The 20988-nt window shown below is 45.5% G+C and overlaps 2 protein-coding genes across 2 annotated transcripts in view; one reads left to right on the top strand and one right to left on the bottom strand.

Moving 5' to 3' along the window:
• Positions 1–2912: 2912 nt before the first annotated feature.
• Positions 2913–5753, bottom strand: CALHM3 (calcium homeostasis modulator 3). Its single transcript, XM_023929270.2, has 3 exons — positions 5467–5753; positions 4305–4563; positions 2913–3374 (listed from the first exon to the last, which is right to left on the bottom strand). Exons 1-3 carry the CDS (start codon positions 5751–5753, stop codon positions 2913–2915), a joined length of 1008 nt encoding a protein of 335 aa, XP_023785038.2.
• Positions 5754–11569: 5816 nt separating this feature from the next.
• The window catches only part of NEURL1 (neuralized E3 ubiquitin protein ligase 1), a 154269-nt gene continuing 144850 nt past the window's right edge, over positions 11570–20988 (top strand). The window contains exons 1-2 of the mRNA XM_086899445.1: positions 11570–11734; positions 12246–12329. Of these exons, the coding sequence (XP_086755571.1) occupies positions 11656–11734; positions 12246–12329 (163 nt within the window). The 5' untranslated portion in view covers positions 11570–11655. The remainder of the gene's footprint in view (positions 11735–12245; positions 12330–20988) is intronic.

Genomic DNA, 20988 nt, shown 5'->3' with positions numbered 1-20988 from the left:
GTCTTTGCAGTAAGGCTCTTGGCAGGTGAGGATTCCTAGGGATGCTGGACATACCTCCAGGTCAGGCATCACAACAGCCCCAAGAGACAGAGAGCTGCTAAAGTATGTGAACGACCCTCTCTTCCCCAACTTCCAGAGGAGGGTACACACTCTTAATAGAGCTGGTGGGAAGAGACCTCCAGAGATTTTTTGGTTCACCCACCCACCACTCCCGGCACAAAGCGTGTTCAGGCTCACGTATAATCATGATGTGAATATTTCCATAGATGGAGGTACCATAGACTTTCTGGGCAAGCCTTTCCATCACCCTCAAAATCAATGTTTTCTTTTGTTTAAATGGAATTCCCTGCAATTTGGGTTTATTGCCTCTTGTCCTTTCATGGGGTGCCAGATACCACTTTCCACAATGGAGGACAATTCTTGGGCTTTAGAAGGAGACACAGCAGGGGACTCAGGGGGGTGGGGAGGAATGAACCCCATGACACACCCATGACCCCAGCCAACTGGAGCTACTCAGACCAGACCAGACTCTCCCAGCAGAAGGTGAACCTTTGCAGACCTTCAAAATCTGTGCAGCACCCTTAAACCCTCCTGTTTTCTCCCTCCTGGTACAGATAACAAATCTGTTCCTCTTCCCCTATTTAGCCTTTCATATTTTGTGGTCACACTGGCATGACTTTAAACCTGAGAACATGGAAAGCAGCATGCAAATGGAGCTGCAGACCTCAGCTCTGAGTGTGTTAGGAAAATACCCAATTTTACTAGTACGGAATGCTGAGTCCAAGCTGAGCTGCAGCCTCAGATTTGTGATCTCGTGTCTGATAAAAATAAACCAGAGACACAATTCAAAGTGCAGTGATGATTTCAAATAAAGCTCAGAAGCTCCCTGGATCTAAAGAGCTCCTGGGGAGAAGATCACTGTGTTTTTCCCTACCAGCATGGGCTACAGTTGGCTCTGTGCACTCTCCTAGCATATCCAAGGGAACTCAGGAGCTCATCCAGATCTGATTTTGCTATGTAAATAAGAAAAGCTCTGCAGCCCATCCCTCTGCATCCTGCAGCTCCAGACAGGGCCTCAGTGGGAAAAGGGGTGCAGCTGCCCATGGGTAGGTTATGGAGTTATTTTGCCTCCCAATGTTTTACCCAGTACATCCTCATTCTCTGGCTTGTGCATACAAACATCCTGGGGAGGAAGTGACTCACCTGCCAGTAGCTTGACAAGTCAATTTGGGGGATTAATATGCATTTTCATTTTGATCCCTCATTTTGGATTTAGTCCCAATGTGGTGGCAGGTTTCTCTGCCCCTATCCCACCCTCTTCTTTCCTCCTGGAATCCCTGCTTACCCTACCTACCCATGCACGCCCAAGGAGACATTTCTTCTTCATCCCCACCTCTTCCCAGCCCCTTCACATTGCACCTCCCCCTCCAAGAGACAAAGCAGGGTTCAGTGTGAGGTTCAGCCTGGAGGGATAGATGTGTTCTGGGTTAGTTTACAGTAAAGACTTTAATGCATCCAAGCAGCAATGTTGGACAGAAGTATCAGACAAACTCGTCACATATAGGGAAAACCTTACAAGAGAAAGGCCTTGTAAAATCATGGTTCAGGTATTGTTACTTCAGCTAAGTGTAGCTAGCAGCTACTTGATCTTGAGAACAGAGAAAAGTTCATTAACATAACAACCTATTACTGGGGAGAAAAACAAGTGCACCTGTAATAGCAAAGGATCTGTTCCATGAGAATCAATAGAAAAAGTATGTAAACATTGTTAGAGAGAAAAATTTTGATTGACATGTACACTCAACATTACCAACCAATGAACTGAGTTCCTAACCAATTGGAATTAAGCACAGTACCTTCTGATAACCATATAAATATAAGCTGTGTGCAATAAAGATTGGGAAATGATGGAAGAAGAAACAGGTGTCATTGTTCATCTCTACTACGGCACAAACTGGAGAAGGCAGGTGAGAAAGCAATTATCATTAAAGGCTCAGAGATAAGGTTACATTCAAGCAGTTTTGAAACTATGGATGGAAGTGCCCAAATAGGTGTTGCAAGGATGGTCCTCTGGAGATGTTGGTTTGTATTCAAATCTAGCAGAGGAGTTTTAAAATCTGTGTTCAGACTTCTCAGGCAGTCAGTGTGTCCTTTCCATGGCTTAGCACCAGTGCTTACAGCAGCTATGTGAACCTCAGCATAGCCCCATGGTTGTGTTACACAAAGCCTCCATCTTCTGTTCCTTCTGCAAATCCAGCCCAATCCAGTCCTTATTCAGATAAGTCTTCAATTAAAGTTATGCTGCTGCATGAATTTCAGTGTGTTGCCATATTTCATTTTTAAAATGCATGGAAGTATTGATGGGTTGTTGGAGGCTGGCAGAACAGTTTGGCAGCTGGGCTGGGGACAGCCAGAGTTCTCAGCAGATGGGAAGATGTAGGAGGTGGCTTTGCCTTTTTGAGTAAATATGTTGGTGTGGTACTAAGAAATTCTGTGGTACTCATTTCTGTGTCAGCTCTGATAACCCTCGGAGCCAGATTTTGCTGGCATAGTCAGGAGATCCTCACACCTCTGTGTGTGCATGATTTGTGTATGCAGCCACATGTTGCTGCAGTGGTTAAATCCTTCCTCAAGCCAGAACACTTTTATTGCAGCTGTAAGAAGCTGCAAACTCTTGGATATGGCAAAAGTGCTCCACAGAGCATGAGAAATGTCATTAACAGTGACTGCATCTGGGATCCTTGGACCCTCAGAAGTAGCTGACTTGGGAGGTTTTGCCAGGCATGCCCTGGAGTGGAACCTTTGGTGGAGTTTCAGAAGAAGGTACGAGCACCACTGTCACCTGCCTGCTGGTCCTTGCTTTGTGCAGAGGTTTGGCAATGCTCCAATGTGTCTGCAGGACAAAGCCCTCTTTACACATTGGTGTGCTGAGGGAATTTGGAGCGTGTGCTGGCACTGTCTGCCCAGGGCAGAGGGGATCTCTCTCGCACCAGGGGATGCTTCTGGTGTGCCTGGCGGACATCCAGGGGAGGTTTCTCATAGTACCACGTTTTCAGAAGTTTGTTCACCTGGTCCTGATCTGTGATGCCCTGGAGAAGGTCTTCCTCTCCTTCAGCCCTCTCTCCCTCCCTAGGCAAGCTGAGGCTGTGCAGTTTGATCTCTTGCCGCATGCTTTCAAAGAAGTGGAGGATGCATTTGTGAGCAAAGAGCCGGCTGTGCTCACAGCAGGTCTCCTCAAAAATCTTTTGCTCGATGTCAATGTAGTTGCTCCAGTGACGTGCCTGCAGGAGGGTGGCCTGGTTGAAGCAAGGTCTGAGCCAGCGGGCAAGGAAAGCTGCTATGATTAGGATCAACAAAATGCTCCAGCCGAGTGCCTGTGTGGTGAGAAAGAAGCAGTGAAACAGGAACAAGACAGACACAAGGACAGGCACAAGCTCTTTGCCTGTATCAGTGAGACAGGGAGTTTGAGTAGCTGGAGGGGAAATGTGATACATCTGAACTCCTGTCTTTGATCTGTCCCTGTAGTCCAGCACCCCACACTGCACCCAGAGGGTTGGTGTAATCTCCTCCCAGAGAATATGGGATATTTATCTGTGCATCAATCATTCAGTAAGGATAACTGATTGCAAGGTTGCCTGGAACTGACAGGCATTTGCTATGAACATAGGAGTGCCCCAGGGAAAGGGGACTTTAGTGCTCTCCTTTGGCATTTCCTTATCTCCAATGATCTTAGTCTACCACCTACATTAACTCCAGAGCCCGGGAGCCCCCACAGCAGTGTGCAGACAACCCAGACTATGGGTAGCTCCCTTTGATGAGAAGGAAGGTCTTGTTTACAATGGTCTTCCACCAGTCTTGATGCCTGACCTGGCACTTCTATACCAAGAGCTGAAGCCAGTCAGGGCTCCACTCTCAAATGGGCCCTGTTCTATTGCTCCTGAGCAAGCTGTTTTCATCTGTCTAAGCTTGCACTGTTCTTAAAACAGTGGGTTCTGTCTGCAGGGTTAGCAGTTAGAAAGATCTTCTGACACTGAACGGAGCTTTAGAAGACACAACATCTTTTATTATCTGGGTTTAGCAGCTGCTGGTTCTTTTATTAAACCATTCATCATTTCTTTCCTTTTCCCTACCTGTCTCAAGATTCTCACTGAGGATAGCAACATTTGGAGGCAACAAGAAGCACAGAGCAGCCTTGCTCCCAGCCTGACCACAATGAAGTGATGGCAAATCAAGGAAGAGCAGGAGCAGATGCCACATGCCTGGTGACCCCACCGAGATGAGAGGCTCTGCCAGCAGTGACCCACCTGGGACCAGCAGCGCAGGTACCTGGACAATGCCTTGCGGGACGTGTTGTTCCTCACGAGCTCGTCCTCATCCTTGCAGGGCACCTTGGCCAGCAGCTGCTGCACCTGCCCTGTGCTCACGTTGGCAAAGCCTGCAAACTTCTCAGGATCCACAGAGCCACTGAAGGCACAGATCAGGCATTTGCCATCCAGGAGGGTGACTACGATCCAGACAACAGGGGCAGCCATGGCTCGCTGCATGATGGAGGAACACATGTACCTGGAGCAGCAGAGAGAGAGTGAGGGGGTTAATGCTGGGAGCTTTCTCCTCATCCAGAGCCTGAGGGATGCAGACTGTCCTGTGCCAAGCTGTCTTTCTAGACCTAGGGAACGGACTCCAGGGCTGCCCTCAGCATTGCTTCAGCTGATGCTACTTCTACTCTGGGATGTCTTTGCTGGTTCTGCCTCTCAGGGAAACCTGCACTAGCACAGGGCAGTGCTCTGAGTGCTGTCTGCACTCAGCGCTGTCCCCTCATCATGTGCTTGCCTTGACTGTACCCTTATGTCTCCCATGCACAGATCTTTGTCAGCTCTCTCTCGTCTTCCACATTCACACTTCCTTTTCTCATCAGTTTCAATCTGGAATGTCCTCCTTTTTTCCGCAGCCCTTTTTGCCCCTCTCTGAGCCAACCTGTGTATTGCATAAAGCTTTGCATATAACACATGGGATATGATTCTCCTCACCCTTCTGGCACTACAAATTAGTAAAAAACTCAGGCGAAGGGAGGGGGACCATGAGGCTTTTGATAAAGAATGACTGTGATGAAAATGCCACACCTTCTGCATATTTAAAAGGAAATGCCTCATCTTTTTGCACATGGAAGCCCCAGGAGACACCCTGTGAGCGCATGACAGGGCAGCAGCAATGCAGTTTCCCAGGGTGGCAGCACAAGCCCAGGTGTTGAGGCACTCCTCCTCTCCTTAGCTGGGATGGAATGAGACAGCCTTAATTTCTGCTGGATGTAAATGCATTTCCCATACCCCTTCCTCTCCAGGGTCATGGGGAGAGGTCTCAGGAGATGAGCTTACAAGAAAATTAATCTACCAGGAGGATCAAAGCTATGAAGAAAGACAGCTAAACTGGAGGTGAGAAGAGGGATGCCATAGCCACTGCAAGCCCCACCTGATGACAGCTAGGTCCTTCTTCCTGCGCCCCGGTGGTCGCCTCCACTCCTCCAGCATCACCAGGGACTGTCTGTTGAGGATGAGGCCACACAGGAAGAGGATGATAGGGGGTATGAACATGATCCCCAAGCCATAGGCCATGTTGTACTGGGGCAGACAGGGGCAGCTGAAGTCAAAGCTGGTGTACATCTTTACACTTGCCAGGGCCAACAGCCCACAGATCCCGTTCATTACAGACTCCGAGTTGGACTGGAAGTACTGGAAGATCATCCGGAAACGATCCATCGTGTTCTTCTCGACAGAGCTGCTCCTCCTGGGAATCCCTGGGCTGCCCAGAGTGGTCTGTCTCCCTTTGTCCCTCCTTCCGGTGCCACAGGGCTGGGGATGCAGCTCAGCCCCCAGTCAGCAGGAGGATGAGGGTGGAACAGAGCTGCTGTGACAGGGGGAACACCCTGTGCTGAGGCTTCCTCACTGGCACATGGCTCTCACAGGTCTGTCTCTCACCCAGTGCTCGTCTTCCAGGGCAGCTGGCAGTTTTTCTGGGTGAGATGATGGATACAGCCTCCAGCAGCCTTATTTTCCACCTTGTTTTTCATTTTCAGGGCTGTCCCGCATGGCAAGCAGTGACAGCCTCTAGCAGTGCCTGGTCCCTCCCTCCAGGGGATGGTAACTCTCTGTGGAGAACCATTGGTGGATGCCTGCGAGCTGCTTTCTCTGCTGATTGAAGCCTGTTGACTGATCCACTGTCCAGGAGAAACCAGGTAAGTCAGATGAGCTCATCTGTGTTTCTGCTGCTGCCCCACTTCTCTTTGCATGTCCCCAGCCCTGCTGGGGGGAAGGCAAGGAGTGCACACCTGGCTCCGAGTGTCCTGCATGGCTGCAAGCTCAGATTTCCCTATGAAAATGGGCTGAAAGGACCAGCCCTCTAGTCAAGGGGATGTGAGAATCCATAACTTTCAAAGCCTAGAATGGCACCTGGGGGCACTCTTGGCTATGCACCCTATACATACTGAGGTATTTGTACCATACAACATCCATGTCTGAGGCTCTTGCACTGGGGCACATCAGAGGGCACGATGCAATCAGAGCCGCTGGTGTTTTTGTCCCCTGGGACTGGGTTATCATCTTTGTCATCTTGTTGTCTCAGAAGTTCATTTTACAGACAAATGCAACTCATTGCCACACAAGGAACTTCTGGGGTTTTTTCCTGATATATTGAACAAAATTTTCCTCTTCCCAACTTTCCTCTGAAAGCGCTTTCAGATTTCTTCTCAGCTCAGGTTTCCAAATGCATTCAGGAAAGGGGGAGGGGAAAAGGATGTTACTTTCAACTATTTTGTTGGAAAAGAGAGGAATTATCTCCACTGAAGTATACTGTCTGCTGGCCCTGGGGTTTCTGCCCATGCTGTTTCCCACTGCAGGACTGGTTGCCTTGATGGGATCATGTTGAAAGGGATCAGCAGGGAGGAGGTACCTGTAGCTGTTCACAGGCACATACGGATGAATCACAGATGAATGTCATCTCCAATCTGAACAGCGACACACACAGTTACTTTAATGAAATACATTTATTCCAACCATAACATTTGTGCTCCCCTTTACCTGTGAGTGAATTGCCTGTTAATGTTCATCCATCAGCAATAAAACCCCCTGGCTAATCAGTTCATGTTTCCATTTTGCCATTATAGGACATCAGGACCCCTCCACATTGCTGTTATAGGGCATCATGACCCCTGGCTGAACTCCATAGTTGATTTTTAGCCAGGGTTGCAGCCGGTCTTGGTTCTTGAGTGCTTCAATACTAAAATACTTCTCATTTAATGGCTTACATTTATGTGCTGACTTGGCTTCGGAAAGTGTTGTGCACTCTCTGTAGAACAATTACTTTAGGAAAATCATTTTGCCTTTCCAGCTCTCCTGGGCAAAAACATAGTAAAGGCTAAGCAGTTCCTTGCAGTTCAGGAAAATAAGACATAAAAAGAGTCAGAAACGTCCTCTGGACAGGACAATCTGCAAGGGAATTTTACTTCTCCCATGTGCCATCTCCTGATCTGGATATTAGAGGTCTGTAAAGGATGCCTCAGGGTAATCACTGTGCTTTGTTGTGACTGGGATCTCGCCAGTGATTCAGAGCTGAGACATGGAATTGTTGAACTGTAGAAGAAAGGGAATATTCCTTAACTTGTAGAGAAAGATATTCAGATATTCTATTCCCTCTGAGGGAAGGGAAGGGAAGGGAAGGGAAGGGAAGGGAAGGGAAGGGAAGGGAAGGGAAGGGAAGGGAAGGGAAGGGAAGGGAAGGGAAGGGAAGGGAAGGGAAGGGAAGGGAAGGGAAGGGAAGGGAAGGGAAGGGAAGGGAAGGGAAGGGAAGGGAAGGGAAGGGAAGGGAAGGGAAGGGAAGGGAAGGGAAGGGAAGGGAAGGGAAGGGAAGGGAAGGGAAGGGAAGGGAAGGGAAGGGAAGGGAAGGGAAGGGAAGGGAAGGGAAGGCCTGTTGAGGTAAGTAAATTTCTAGAGATGGACAAGGGTTCAAAATGTTTCTCAAACTTTATCACATGTGATTACCAGTTCTTAGGGCAAAATGAAGAAGAAACAAGGATTAAAATAATGTATCTTCAGCAGGTGGGCCTGCCCCATGTGCCCAGCAGTGTAGTCACCCTGCTGAGCCTGCTGTGAGGTCGCCTGCAGCTCTCAAGGGCACCATCCCCAGAGGAAGGCAGCTGCTCCTTGATAGCAAATCTCCAAAACTGTTCTGGAAGCTGCTGTTTCTCAGTGCATCTTTTGGAAGGCTGTGTTAAACAGCCCTTTGCTTTTTCCTCAGCATTGCAGAACACGGTGCCAAGGAGGGGGCCTCCCTTCCTTGCCCCTTTATGGGAGTAACATACCAGCTGTAGGCTTTTTGCCTGATGATGGAGAGGGTGGTGGGTACAGGTGTGAGAAGTCCCTCTTGCTTTGGAGACAAGGATGATTTCATCACCAAAATTTGAATTGGTCATTTAAAATAGGACACGTTCAGCAGAAAGGTGTGGTTGGTTTTGTGCCTGAGCCTTTGCCAAGAGCACCTTTCCCAGCAGTAGGGAAGGACCCACAGGTCTTCTGCAGGAGCACTCCTGGCCTGTGGCAGGGAGATGGTGGGTTACCTCACTGGGAGCCATTTGCAATTTTTTATAACTGATAAATTATTTCATTCCCTGGACTGATTTTTTTTCTGCTCTGAATGTGTGCCTCAGGCAAAATATATTTAGAAAACTGTTACATGGGTTGGTCAACTGTTCCTTAGATGATGTAAGGGCATAAAAAGAAAAGCATGCACACACAAACACACACACACACACACACACACACACACAAGCACACAAAAAGAAATAAACTGCTTCGCTTGCTAAAAATGTGGGGTTGTACAATTGATCTGAAAATGATCTGAACAGCAGCTCTGACACCCACTTAGAGGCACTGTCCTGCTCTGAGTGGCTGCTGCAGTCAGGGTACCCCCCGAGCACCACAGGTCACTGAGTTATCACCCTGCTCATTTTTGTGCCTCTGCTGCTGGATGATAAATCAGGATGCAGAACTGGCCCAGCAAATTCACAGGCTGCAGGACATGGCTATGAAATTAGTTCAGTTCCAAATGTGACCTTTTTCTCCCAGTGTCTTGGCTCATTAATTGCCACATGGGGATGCCACCTCCACGGGGTGTTTGGTTAAAACATGCACTCTATGGCCACAAGGAGCTGGTACCAAGCACAGTGTTCCTTGCCTCAGTTTCCCTTCATGGAGTTAAGAGTGGATCCACACGAGCCCTTTCTCTGGGTACTGGGAGGGTGAGTAAGTCACTGGTGAAATGTCACATCCCTGTGATGTGGGAGCACCCATGTTTTCCCAGGTCAATGTGGGAAGGCTTCAGTTCCAGTCTCTGTTTTGGGCACCTCTCAGCTGGTGAACTGGAAAACCCCTCCCACCTGGCTGTATTTATTCAGAGGACAAGGGCTAGTGTATTTTCAAGGCTTTGAGGAAATCTGTCATCTTGTGTTTGAGTGAAGGCCATTGCCACTGTAAATGGCCATCCCCAGCAGCAGTGCCTGCAGACCAGTTTCCTGTTCCCCTGCAGCTGAGGTGAGCCCTTTGCTAACCCTTGGGCCCAGAGGGAGACACCCTGAGAGCCTGTCTATACTTGACCAGCAGGTTGCAACTGAGCTTTATCTTCTGTGACCTTTTCCAAACAGTCTGGGGTCCCAGTCCCTCACTGGTATTTGAGGACAGCAGAGCAACATGATTGTCTTCTTTTTTCTCCAAATCTGGCAGAGGATTTTACTCCTCACTGCTTGGAAATCATTCAGCATCTTCAGTTTATCACCACAGAAGTTAAATTCCACTTCAACTGCCCATGAAAATGGACAAAGGCAGTATTTCCTCCTACGCAAATTTCTGCTGGTCACTGGCAGCAGTGACAAATTACAGCTTTGCTGGCTCCATGGGGTAGGGACCACCTGAATCTGTGATTCTGTGGGTATTTTTGCACAGCTGTGTACTCTGTCCAGGCTAAGCAAATAATGAGTAATGACCATTGCATGATTAATGGGATGCTAGCAAAAATAATGTCAGCATTGTTAAATGTAGTTTGTCTTCACTAATGATCTCTGGAGATTAGATACTCCTGTGTTCTGCCTTGTAACTTCATTAAAGCACCAACATGCTGCTGACTGCCAGTGAGGAAATACATGGCTTAGTTATGTGTTGTTCTTCTTAAGAGCTCATTATATATTGCTGTCCCGGCCATTAGCAAGTTGCTTTTTGGCTTACTTAGAAGCCTTATTTCCTGATCTCTGCATTATCCCAATCTTGACCTAATTCACACCATTCCTGACTGAGAGGGATTTTTGTAAGGCCATTTATCTGCTTGGCTTGGAGCTGATGCTGCAGTGACATCATTTGAGATAGAGTCTCTTCTCAGCTAAGAAGGAATCAGGGAATAAGGTGGAAATTAAGAAAACAGATTGATCTCTAAACATTGCAGCTCAGTGATTTTCCACACTTTTTTGTCTGATTTACTAACATTCACCTATCTACTGATGTTTATCTAGGGTTTTTTTTGTAGTTTTTTGGGGGGTTTTTTTGGGTTTTTTTTTTTTTTTTTGTTTTTTTTTTGTTGCTGTTGTTTCTTTTGTTCTTTACAGACACTCAATTTTAAGCTCCAGCCCTGGGTAATCCACAGTTTACAGGATGAAAACCACTGATAACAAACTTTTCTTGAGAGATCACTTTATCTTCAGTTTGCAGAGATGTTACAGAGACTGCTTAGGTGTTTTTAAAGAAAATGGAAGTTGAGTGACAAACCCCATCACAGTTCTGTGACTTTGGGCCTCTGCATTTGGATTTAAGGCTGACCCAGTCTTAGTCCAGTGTGACTACTCCAGGAAGCAGACCACATCCTTCAGTAGCTGGATTTATGGCTTGTAAGTCAAAATTTCTCTCTGCACTGTGTTATTAATTCACAAATTATAAATACTGTGTTATTAATTCACATATTCAAAACCCCTTGGGTAAGTCATATCTAAAAACTGATGTTACAGATATTTTGTAAGGAGTGATCCTGTAATTCTTGAGCTTGTGTGTCAGGAATGGAAAAACTTGTAAAGATGGAAAGAGGAATTTATAGGTAAATTTTGCTCTTTTTTTTTTTTTTTCCTTTTTGTTTTTTTACTCGAAGGGTTAAGCACAGCTGAGTGTGCTTTCCGGTCAGGCACATCCCAGTGCAGCCCCCCAGTATCAGTTCTGTATCCTGCGGTGCAGGGGCTTTAGAACTGGGGAGTGAAGGGTGTCTGCACGCAGAGGGATTAGAGCGGGGGGGAAAGGAAGGAGAGGAGCAGAGCAAAGCCAAGCCAAGCCTTGGAACGTGAGGAAACAGCTTTTCTTGGTGCCACAAAAAGCGATGCATCGGTCTCAAGCAGCGTGTTTGAGCAGAGCGAGCTGCTGTCCTTGTCCTTAACTTGCAAAGGGCCCCGCCACCACAGAGCGGTGCTGCGGCTCCTCCGGCGCTGCCTTCCGTCCCTGCCCTGTGCTTCCCACAGCTCTCAGAGGCAAGGGGGAGATTTTTCAGGAGTGCTGAGCATCCCTGGAAGCGGTGCCGGGCGGACCAGCACTGCCAGCGCCGCTGTGATGTGCGGGTTCTGACCGCTCCATCATTCCAGGGATGGAGCGGTCAGAACCCGCACAGCACCGGGGTGATGCTGGGGCACAGGTTTCATTCAGGATGTTTGGGCTCAGCTCGTGTATGTATCTCCATTACAAATCTTTGTGAAGTTTTAGCAGACACCGGGCATTTTCTGGGCTGAAAATGTGCTAGGGCAATGTTGAGCCTTTCTTATGTGCTGCAAATAAACTGCAGAATTAAGCGAGAGGGAAGTAATCCTGCTGTCAGGGCTGGCTGGTGGTCAGGATCCACACCTCTCTGCTGAAAACTATAGAATCATGCAATATTGCCAGTTGGAAGGGACCCACAAGGGTCATTGAGTCCAGCTGCCTGCTTCTCACAGGACTACCTAAAACTAAATCAGGTGTCTAAGAGCATCATCCTGATGCTCCCTGGACTCTGTCAGGCTTGGTGCCATGGCCACTTTTCTGAGGAGTATATTCTGACTGACAACCCTCTTAGTGAAGAACTTTTTCCTAATATTTCTCACTCTGAACCTCCCTGAGATCTACCTCTATGTATGTCTGCAAGTACAGAGGTACCCATAAAACAGAACTAGTTACTATGGGGATTTTTATTTTTTTTTTTAGACCTTGGAAAAGACTTGCAAAGGGGACAGAGAACCACAACATTCAGAATGGAATCCATGAAGCAGGTTTCCCAAGAAAAGCAAGGTATGCATGAAGGCATCATAAGCAAAACACTACAGGTATTTTTTTGTTGCAAGAAAACCCAATCTCCACAGGTGTTAAAATTCATCTTGTCTTGGTGTTCCTTGGTGGTCTGAAGTGGGAGATTTATTTTTCCAGCGCCTTGTATCTCATGTGAAATGGTGGTTAAAACCCCCTGCCTCTGACAGGAAGGAAATATATCTAGTTATATATTTGTATCTATATATATATATGTAAAATATATGATATTATACTATAATATTGTATTATAATAACTTATAATATGTTATTATTATATATTATAAAATAGATAATGATATATACTATCCTATTCTATATTTATACTATAAAATATACTATATATATTTAAATACACTATGTATTTATATATTTATATAAATATATTAAAAATATATAAATCTATAATATTTAAATTGGTCAGGGCTTGGATTTGGATTTGTCTTAGGTTTCCTTCAGGCACCTGTGCTAATCCCAACTTGCCTCAGAGCGAGTCAAAGACAGAAAACTCAGCTCTTTGTGGCATTTCTCTGCAAAACTCCCAAAAAACCAGCATCTCTTTCCCATCAGAAGGCTGCAGTCGCATCCTTTGACAGCCCCCTTTGCCAACCATGCCGGCCCCCGGCGCTGCAGTCGCAGGGATGAAGCCTCAGCCGCGGCTGATGCGAGCGGACACGGCCCCGCACGGGCAGCAGCTGCAGCCGCTGTCACCAGGGATGGAGCCTGTGTGGGAAGTGCTGAGCAGCTCTGACATCTCTCTACCCCTGGCTGCTGCTACATTTCTAAAGGCCTTTTCTTCTAGACAAAAATCTCTCCTGTTTTGTGGACTCCTGTGGAGCACGGGGCCTCAGCTGGAGAGCGCTGTCCTTTTAGGTGGTTCGTTCAAGAGCAGCGATAACAGGGTTGATTAGTATGAGGACATATTAATAATCCAGGAAAATATCAATATTGTCTCTCATAGCTCTTATTTGGTACAAAGGAGATTTTTCAAGTATCTGGGGTTCAGATATCAGCTTAAGTATTATGGAAGTTGTGAGAGTTTGTTACCCACTGAATGTGTACACACACACACACTGCTGTCTGGCCATTAGTTCCTCTGCAGAGTAAAAGGTGACCTCAAGTCCTAAAAATCCATGTTCTGATATAAAAATACATTTTCCTACTAATGCCAGGGTCACCTGACCTAAATCATACATCCCTGATGTATTTAAAAGTTGGTGCTTCACAGTAGCTGCAATTCATCTTCCAGCAAAATTAGAGTTCTGTTTCACAAAAATTGTCTTGTCATATAGCTCTTGTCTTTGTCTGTGTTTATAACCCGCCCACACATCATTAATCTTCCTCTCTGTGTATATTTATAATATTTGTATGGTGTTGGGTGTCTCCAGAGCACTGTGAACACAAAAGCAGTTCTCTGCAGTTGTTCTGACTTTTTTGCAGGGAAATACCATCCTGACTCAACCTTCCTGGGGGGATCTCTCACCAGCAGCAGATACTCTCTGTGATGGCAAGAGACTTGTGGATGATCTCTGTGGCAGATTTCACTTGTTCTTGACCATGATAAATGGGAAATGAACAAATCCTAGCAATCTCGGGATGTTTAGACTTGAAGATACAGTTTTCCTTTCTCAGCTCAACTTTCATTTCATCTCTCTCACACATTCTGACTTTGGAACTTTTTCCCCAAGCTTAAAAGCTCAAGCTCTAGCACCTTTTCAAGGGAAGATTGGAGAAGGTGGTGTCTGTAGATGTGTTTACTTCTGCATTGCTGGGCACTGGCAGGTTCCTGCTCACTGCCTCCTGCTACATAATCATGAGTAATTAATTGCTCTTAGAAGAGGCAATTCCAAAAGAGCAAAAGATTTCCTCCAAAATAGCAGGTAATCTTTTTGAAACTGTAGGGTAAACCCCACCAATCATTCCAGCTGCACCACCATCACTACCACCCCAATCCACCCCCAGACAAGCTCTTGTAAAGAGCTAAGGAGAAAAATGTGCCATCATCAGAGACAGATGGTTCACCACAAAAGAGACTCTGCCCTCTCTGTCCTGGTCCTCCATGCAGAGCACAAAATACCTTTTAAAGACAAAATTATGGACTGCAATTTATAACTTTACTTAATACTAACAATCATGGACTCAGCAGAAATGGTCTTTTAAGGTACACTGCAATTTTCCATATCATCTGTTCCAAGCTAAATTCTTATGGTTGCACAGACAGTAATTACCTGCAGTGCCTTGTGTTCTGCAGAGAATAATCATCTTCTCATGCTGCCTTTGGTAACGTCCCTAACTACTCCTGTCTTTCCAAAGCAAATAGCTAGAATCACACTCTGTAGGATGATGGGGTCCTGTGGTGTTGTGACAGCCACCCCTCTGCCTCTTGAGGTTTATCTGCCATAGGAGGGCTTTGGGATAGGCCTTTTCCAAGAGCTCTGAATACCCTTGAGCTGTTCTGTGTTAAGGCCTCCTGGGGAACTCAGTGTCTTGGCTTTGGTACCACACACAGACTAAATGTGCTGTTGTAAATTAACCCCTGTCCCTTCAGCAAGTTTTCTTATGGCCAGACCCCCATGTCCCCTCTCATGTCTTCCCCTCCCTTCTTGTCTCGAAACTTCATTACATTTTCACTTATTTAGCAGAGTCCATCTCTGCAGAGTAACGAGCTGTAGTGACTCTGAGGGGTGGTTCAGAAAACATTTGGGATCTATATCAGAAACAATGATGGAGTAACAGCATAGGTGAGTGAAGAGATTCACAAGTGTTGGTCCCTCCCTGGCTTGGCTGCAGCCAGAGCCCTCAGCAGTTAAGGCTTTCTTGCCACCAATTTCCCAGCCATGAAGCATCACCTTCAGCCCAGCTCTGTGCCTTTCACCTGCTTCTGGTGTTCTCCTTCACTTTCCCAGCCATCTGGCCTTCCCTTGTTGTCAAGAACCACCATTCCTTTTTAGAAGTAAATCATCTCTGTGTGATTGAAGATGATTTTGGGGGAAACAAGCCAGCACACAGTGGCTCCAAAGCAACCACAAACTGGCTTCTCTGGCCCTGGGTACACACAGCACCCAGATCTGACTTCACCAGGATGTTTGCTGGCTTACAGCCATGGCTTTCCAGCCTGGGCAGCAGAGCAGAACGGTTAAGCCATATAAGTGTAAGGCAGAGATTGCATTTTGGGTTATTTCACATTATCACATTCTCGGTCTGTGAATCTGGCATGATCATTGTTTTATTGCCCAAGTGCTCTGTTAGCTAGAAGTGCACTCTGGAAGAAGACACAAGCATTGCAGATCCAGTTCTTGCTATTGAATTCCTTCCTAAAATGAGGATAGATTCCACCATAAAGGTTTTTGACTACTACAAAGATGGAGACAGTGAAGAAAAGAGCCGTAAGAATAAAAGCAAAAAATAAAAGCAAAAGAAGAACAAAAAAAAGCAAAAGCTTTGGAAATTGACCTGAACTACTAGAAAGGCTGTAACTAGGGCCTTGACCTGTTCCATTTGTGCAGAAGGATGAATGATGGAACTACAGTTCATAAGCATCTACTTTTCCTTTTGGATGAAACAAAAAGGTTTCTAAGAAACTTCACTGGCATGGAACTTGCAACTCAGCAAATTCAGACTGGAAGTTGTAGGATTTTTAACTGACAGTCATTAAAGCATTGCAAAAATTAGTCTAATAGTGTAATAGCTTTTCCTTTGTTTGCAGTCTTAAAATTAAAGGGAAATTTGTTCCCTAAATGTCTCAGAGACACTGAAAATATTGCCAGTAATTCAGAGGTAGAGATGCAAAATTTCCTTTTGAATCCAGTAGCTATAACTCATGCAGAAGCTTTTACAAGAGATAATAATGTCAGGAACATGTTGTCAGTAAATGAGAGCTCAAAATCTATATCTGCTCATGAAGTGAATAATGATGGGTGCTGCTCAGTTACTAGGCTGTGATGCTGCCTGCAGGATTTTGGTGACAGCATGAACAATGCAAGTGGTGCCATTTGAATTGGGGTATTTATTCATATGGAAATGGAATGTTTTGTCCTTGCATCCCCATTTATCAGAGACCAGTGACAGTATCAGATTTCATATTGTGATCTGTTATGCAGACTGGAAATTCTGAGAAAAGAACAGATCTGTCAGCAAGATTATTCAAATTAGTGCTGCTGGGGACTTGCGCTCTCCCCTGTTCCTCCCTGGTTTAGTTGAGCATTTCAAGAGAACAGTTTTGAAACTCATTCTAGCCAATCCTGGCAGTTAAACCAAAATTAAGGCTAATATTTCTTCGGGGGGTTAATCCTCACTGCTGGGACCAGACTGTATCCTTGGAAAAAGAAATAGTTACATCTGATTTGCTGAATGCAGCGGTCCATGGCATTCTCCTGGTGGGAAGTGCTCCTCATCATAATGCTCTACAAATTGAGAGTCCATGGAGCTTTATGATACCAAACTTGACATTTCTGAGTTTGTGCTGGCTGGCTCCCATCATTTGCATCAAGGAGCAAGGAGAAATGGTGACTTCAGATGTGACCAACAGGCTACATATCCAGTGCCACCAGCAGGGCTCTGTAGAAAAAACTATTGCTGCAGTTTCCAGGTCATCTTCTTGAGATTCAGCCAATATCCTTGCAATCTGCCTGGAACTCCCTGTGTGGACCAGGAGGGAAATTATGAGCAGTCTCAGCCTTTCTGGGGACCCCTGAGGGTGGTGTTCAACTTCAGGGACTACACAGGGCCTGAGTGACTGGGATGGGAGCTTGTCAGGACAGCAAGTACTGAACACATCCTGTTTCTATGGCCAGTTTAAGGCTGAGTCAGATGTGGGAAGATCATCTTGGTTGGCTCTTTGATACTGCTTGTGTCATTCTGTGTGGTGGTGCTGGCTGTGTGCAGGTTCTGCAGACTGTGCAAGGCTGGGAAATCAAAACCCAGACTTTTCTTATTGTTTTAAGTTTATTTGGAGTTTGTAATATTTGGAACCTGTAAAGATACACTGCTATCCTGGAACCACATGGAGAAAGGAAATACTGACCAGTATACCAAAGCTGTTGGATGCCTTTGATAATCTAATCCACCATTTAAAGTACTGAGGATGTTAAACATATTTAGAGGTTCAGACTAACATCTTTAACATGCTTAATATACTTCCCTTTTCTCTAACTCATCACATTTTGTAAATATTTGGGTTTTTTCCCAATATTCCTCAAGCGTGCTGACTTCTCAGCATGATGTCAAGCTGGCTTGCTATGACCCATTTAGAAATCTGGGCACCTCCACTGTTAATTTGTGCAGTAAATTCAATTAAGAGCAAATATTTTGATACAGAAATAGGATATGAGGTTGGAACTAGCATCTGTCATCAAAGTCTTGATATATCCCTCCTTTAACTGACACCCATTTATATCTGGAAAGAATGTAGGATCTTTTATAGAAGGGAAATATCCCTCAGAGTCTGTGCTCTGCTACAGTGGACTGTCTACCACCTCAGTAGCAATATACACCATCTTGACAGAGATGTGAAAGTGAGATTGAAAGGAAGGGCCATTATCTAAGAAAAGGTTTCAAGGGAGAAATTCCCCAAAGTTAAATGAATAGGAACAAAAAATCCCACAATACTGGACAATCTATGAAGATGGCAAATTCACTGTAAACTGCTAGGGAGAAATCTCTGGCTCCTGTTGCTGGAAGTAGGGGTTCAGGCTGTCTGTGAGCCAGTGAAACTCCAAAGGGAAGATCAAAGGCTTGACTATTAGCTGTGCTAAATTCCTGTTAGATTTCTCTTGTAGATCAAAGGACCCTTTAAACAGGGAGGAGCTGATTCCCCTGGAAATATCCTTTGCTCAGTACTGGCCTTTCATGTAAGCCCCAGCTTAGCGGTGAGATTTGGGCCACTGGGATATGGCACAAATGTGCTCCTTGAAGCTTTCTGCTTTGGGAGGAAGCAGCCTTGGGGTTCCTCTGAAATACACTTGGGGCTCAACAGGCCTCAACTGAGTTTCCTAGTATGAGTAGCACAGTAGACTTGAGTTAAAAGGTACTTAAACACTCCTCACAGAGGCATTGCAAGAGTGTAATTGTACTTTAATGTCAGAACTCAAGAAATATGACCAGTACATGTGGAAGAAATTAATATTTTCTAATAGCCTGTTTGTTCTCCCCTGTTTCTTTGGGGGTTTTTGTCTTCAGATAATTGTCTTTGAGCATAGCTCATAACAAATACCTGAGTAGCACTTTGCAAAATGGCTGCTAAAATATGTAAAAGCCTCCTCTCACGTGAATCCATTGCTGATGAATGGGAGAAGTGCAAATGTAAAGGTCAGGAAATAAACAGAATTAATCTAAAGCATCAAGATAGCTGCACAAAGCATTTTTTCCCAGTCTGCACACTGTACAGCCAGTATGTCAAAAAAGATGGACACTTCTTTGCTGTCCCACTCATATAAAACAAGTATCTACATTTCTTACATAAGAGGTGATGTGAGATTCAGTTTTCTCAGGGAAAAAGCACAAAATTGGATGATCACTAGTCATGGTGGGTTTTTTTGACTGCTGTTTGAGACTAAGCATTTTATGAGGCTTTATTTATATCTACAGATCTTTTTTGCCTTCTTCCCTTAACCTATCATCTCTAGAAGTATCTTTGCATACTCTTCTGGCTGCTGCTGAGAAGTCTGTTGTCCTGTAGACACAGAAACACAGTTGTTCACTTGTGGCTGAGAGTGGTCTCTTGTCATCCTTTCCTATTTTAACTCACAAGGCCAAATTTGCTTCTGTCCCATCTGAGTCTTACATCCAGTTTTCATAAGTTTCCAAGGTGACAGCAATGGGGGTAAACCTTCCTGATGTAGTGGCTGCAGGGTATTTCGTTTTGGGATGATGCATGACACATCAAGAATGCCTTTTTCATTCAAGCAGTTTAAAATACACAAATTAGGGATTAGCTCAACAATTACATGAAGTGAATATCTCCCAGATGATCTTTTCTCCCTGCAGCATGCAGATCTGTACATTTCATGGATAGGTGTGTCTTTTTCTTCCACATCTGTTGACGTTCTAATGCCAGGCATTTAATTACAGCAATTAAAGCAACAGCTTTTGATATCCTTCAACATATATGGGAAAGAATTAGATTAATGGGTACATGAAGTCAGCAGGGCCTAGTGGGTCAAACCTTGCTCTGGAAGGGATGTATGGCATATTTCCATTCTCAGACCCTTTGATGCTTAAAGTGCCACATTCTCAGCAGTCTCACTTGTGTGTCAGTGAGTGGTCCAGGCTGCTGGACCCCATGACTTTCAAATCCAAAAGGGCTTGGCTAGTGCCCACTCACTGATTTGTGTTTTACCCTGTGATATTTATTCCCTGGGTCACACCTCCTACTCTGAGCATCCTCTCAGAATATGAATTCTGATGTGTTTGCCCACATTTCAGGGAATGGTGGCTCAGGCTTCATCTCTACTCCTCTTCTTCTGATTCCTCATATTATTCCGTGATTGTGATTTCCTGGTTTCTTGTGGAACCCCTTGAGGGCTGATGTGCCTAGAAGGCACAAACGTAAGTTTTATAAAGGGAATTTTTAACTACATTCCCTTCATTGCTGCACGGTGCTTCAGAGTTAGAGACCTTTGCAAAATACCCAGAGTCCTTAAATGCAAATGCACTCATCTGCCCTTGCCTCCTTTGCAGTGTGAAAGCACCCCTGTGTACCCAGCCTAGCAGCTGGTTATCTGCCTGGTTATCATCCAGCACGCAGACACTCCCCTCCAGCCTCTCACAAATCCTCCTCCACATCCTGTCTCTGTGGTCTTTCACATATGCCTGAGCTGAACAGCTGCAGCTCATCCTTGCACCCAGCTCTCGGGTGAAGAATTGACGGGTGGTTTTGTGACTTTTGTTCCATGAGCAGATGTGACTATGCAGAGCCTTTCTCCTTGTGTTTGTTCACGGTTTTAACCACGATGTTAGCCGATACTAACTTCAGATGAAATTCGTGGAGTGGTTGCATTGTCTCCATTGACTTCTAAGCACAAATTGCAAACTGGAAGTCTGGTGCCCATGCACAAATTCAGAAAGGGGAGAGGAGTTTTAAGTCACTGTGAACTCATCCTGCTCTGTCACACAGAATGCTCTGCACCAGGTCCCCACTACCTGGCAGGGCTGGTACCAAGGAATTGCATGCATCTAATTAGTCAATTCAACTGATATCACTAACACACAACGAAAGTCCTGACTTGCTGGTGTGAAAGCCCTGCAGTTTTGGCAAGCTGTTTCAATGTTCCCTGTTGCTAGAGCACAGGAAAAAGGCAAAAACCCAGAATCAGTGTGATCCTGTTTTGTCTATCAAGGGCCCCTGTGATCACAGAGCATATTTCTCACCCTACTCAACATTTTTTGCAGGAAAAGCTGACATAAGTTGGCAAGGACAGCAAGCAGCCCCTCCTTCTCATTCCTTCTCCAACCAATATAAGGAGCAAATTGAAAGGCTCTTTGATAAAGTGAACCAAGGTACAATCACAACAAACCCCTGGTGCTGTTTTGCATTCTTCCCCATGGTGTCAGCTGCAGGCTGCTGTGCCAGGCAAAGCAAAGCCCATCCCTCATGGTAGCTGAACATGTTGCTAAAGCAGGTCTATAAGGCTTCCTTTCACTGATG

Source organism: Cyanistes caeruleus, chromosome 8, assembly GCF_971803275.1.
Source record: "Cyanistes caeruleus chromosome 8, bCyaCae1.hap1.1, whole genome shotgun sequence".
In the NCBI taxonomy this organism is placed as follows: Eukaryota; Metazoa; Chordata; class Aves; order Passeriformes; family Paridae; genus Cyanistes; species Cyanistes caeruleus.
The sequence above is the reverse complement of the archived record's forward strand: the minus strand, read 5'-3'. Positions and strand labels throughout refer to the sequence as shown.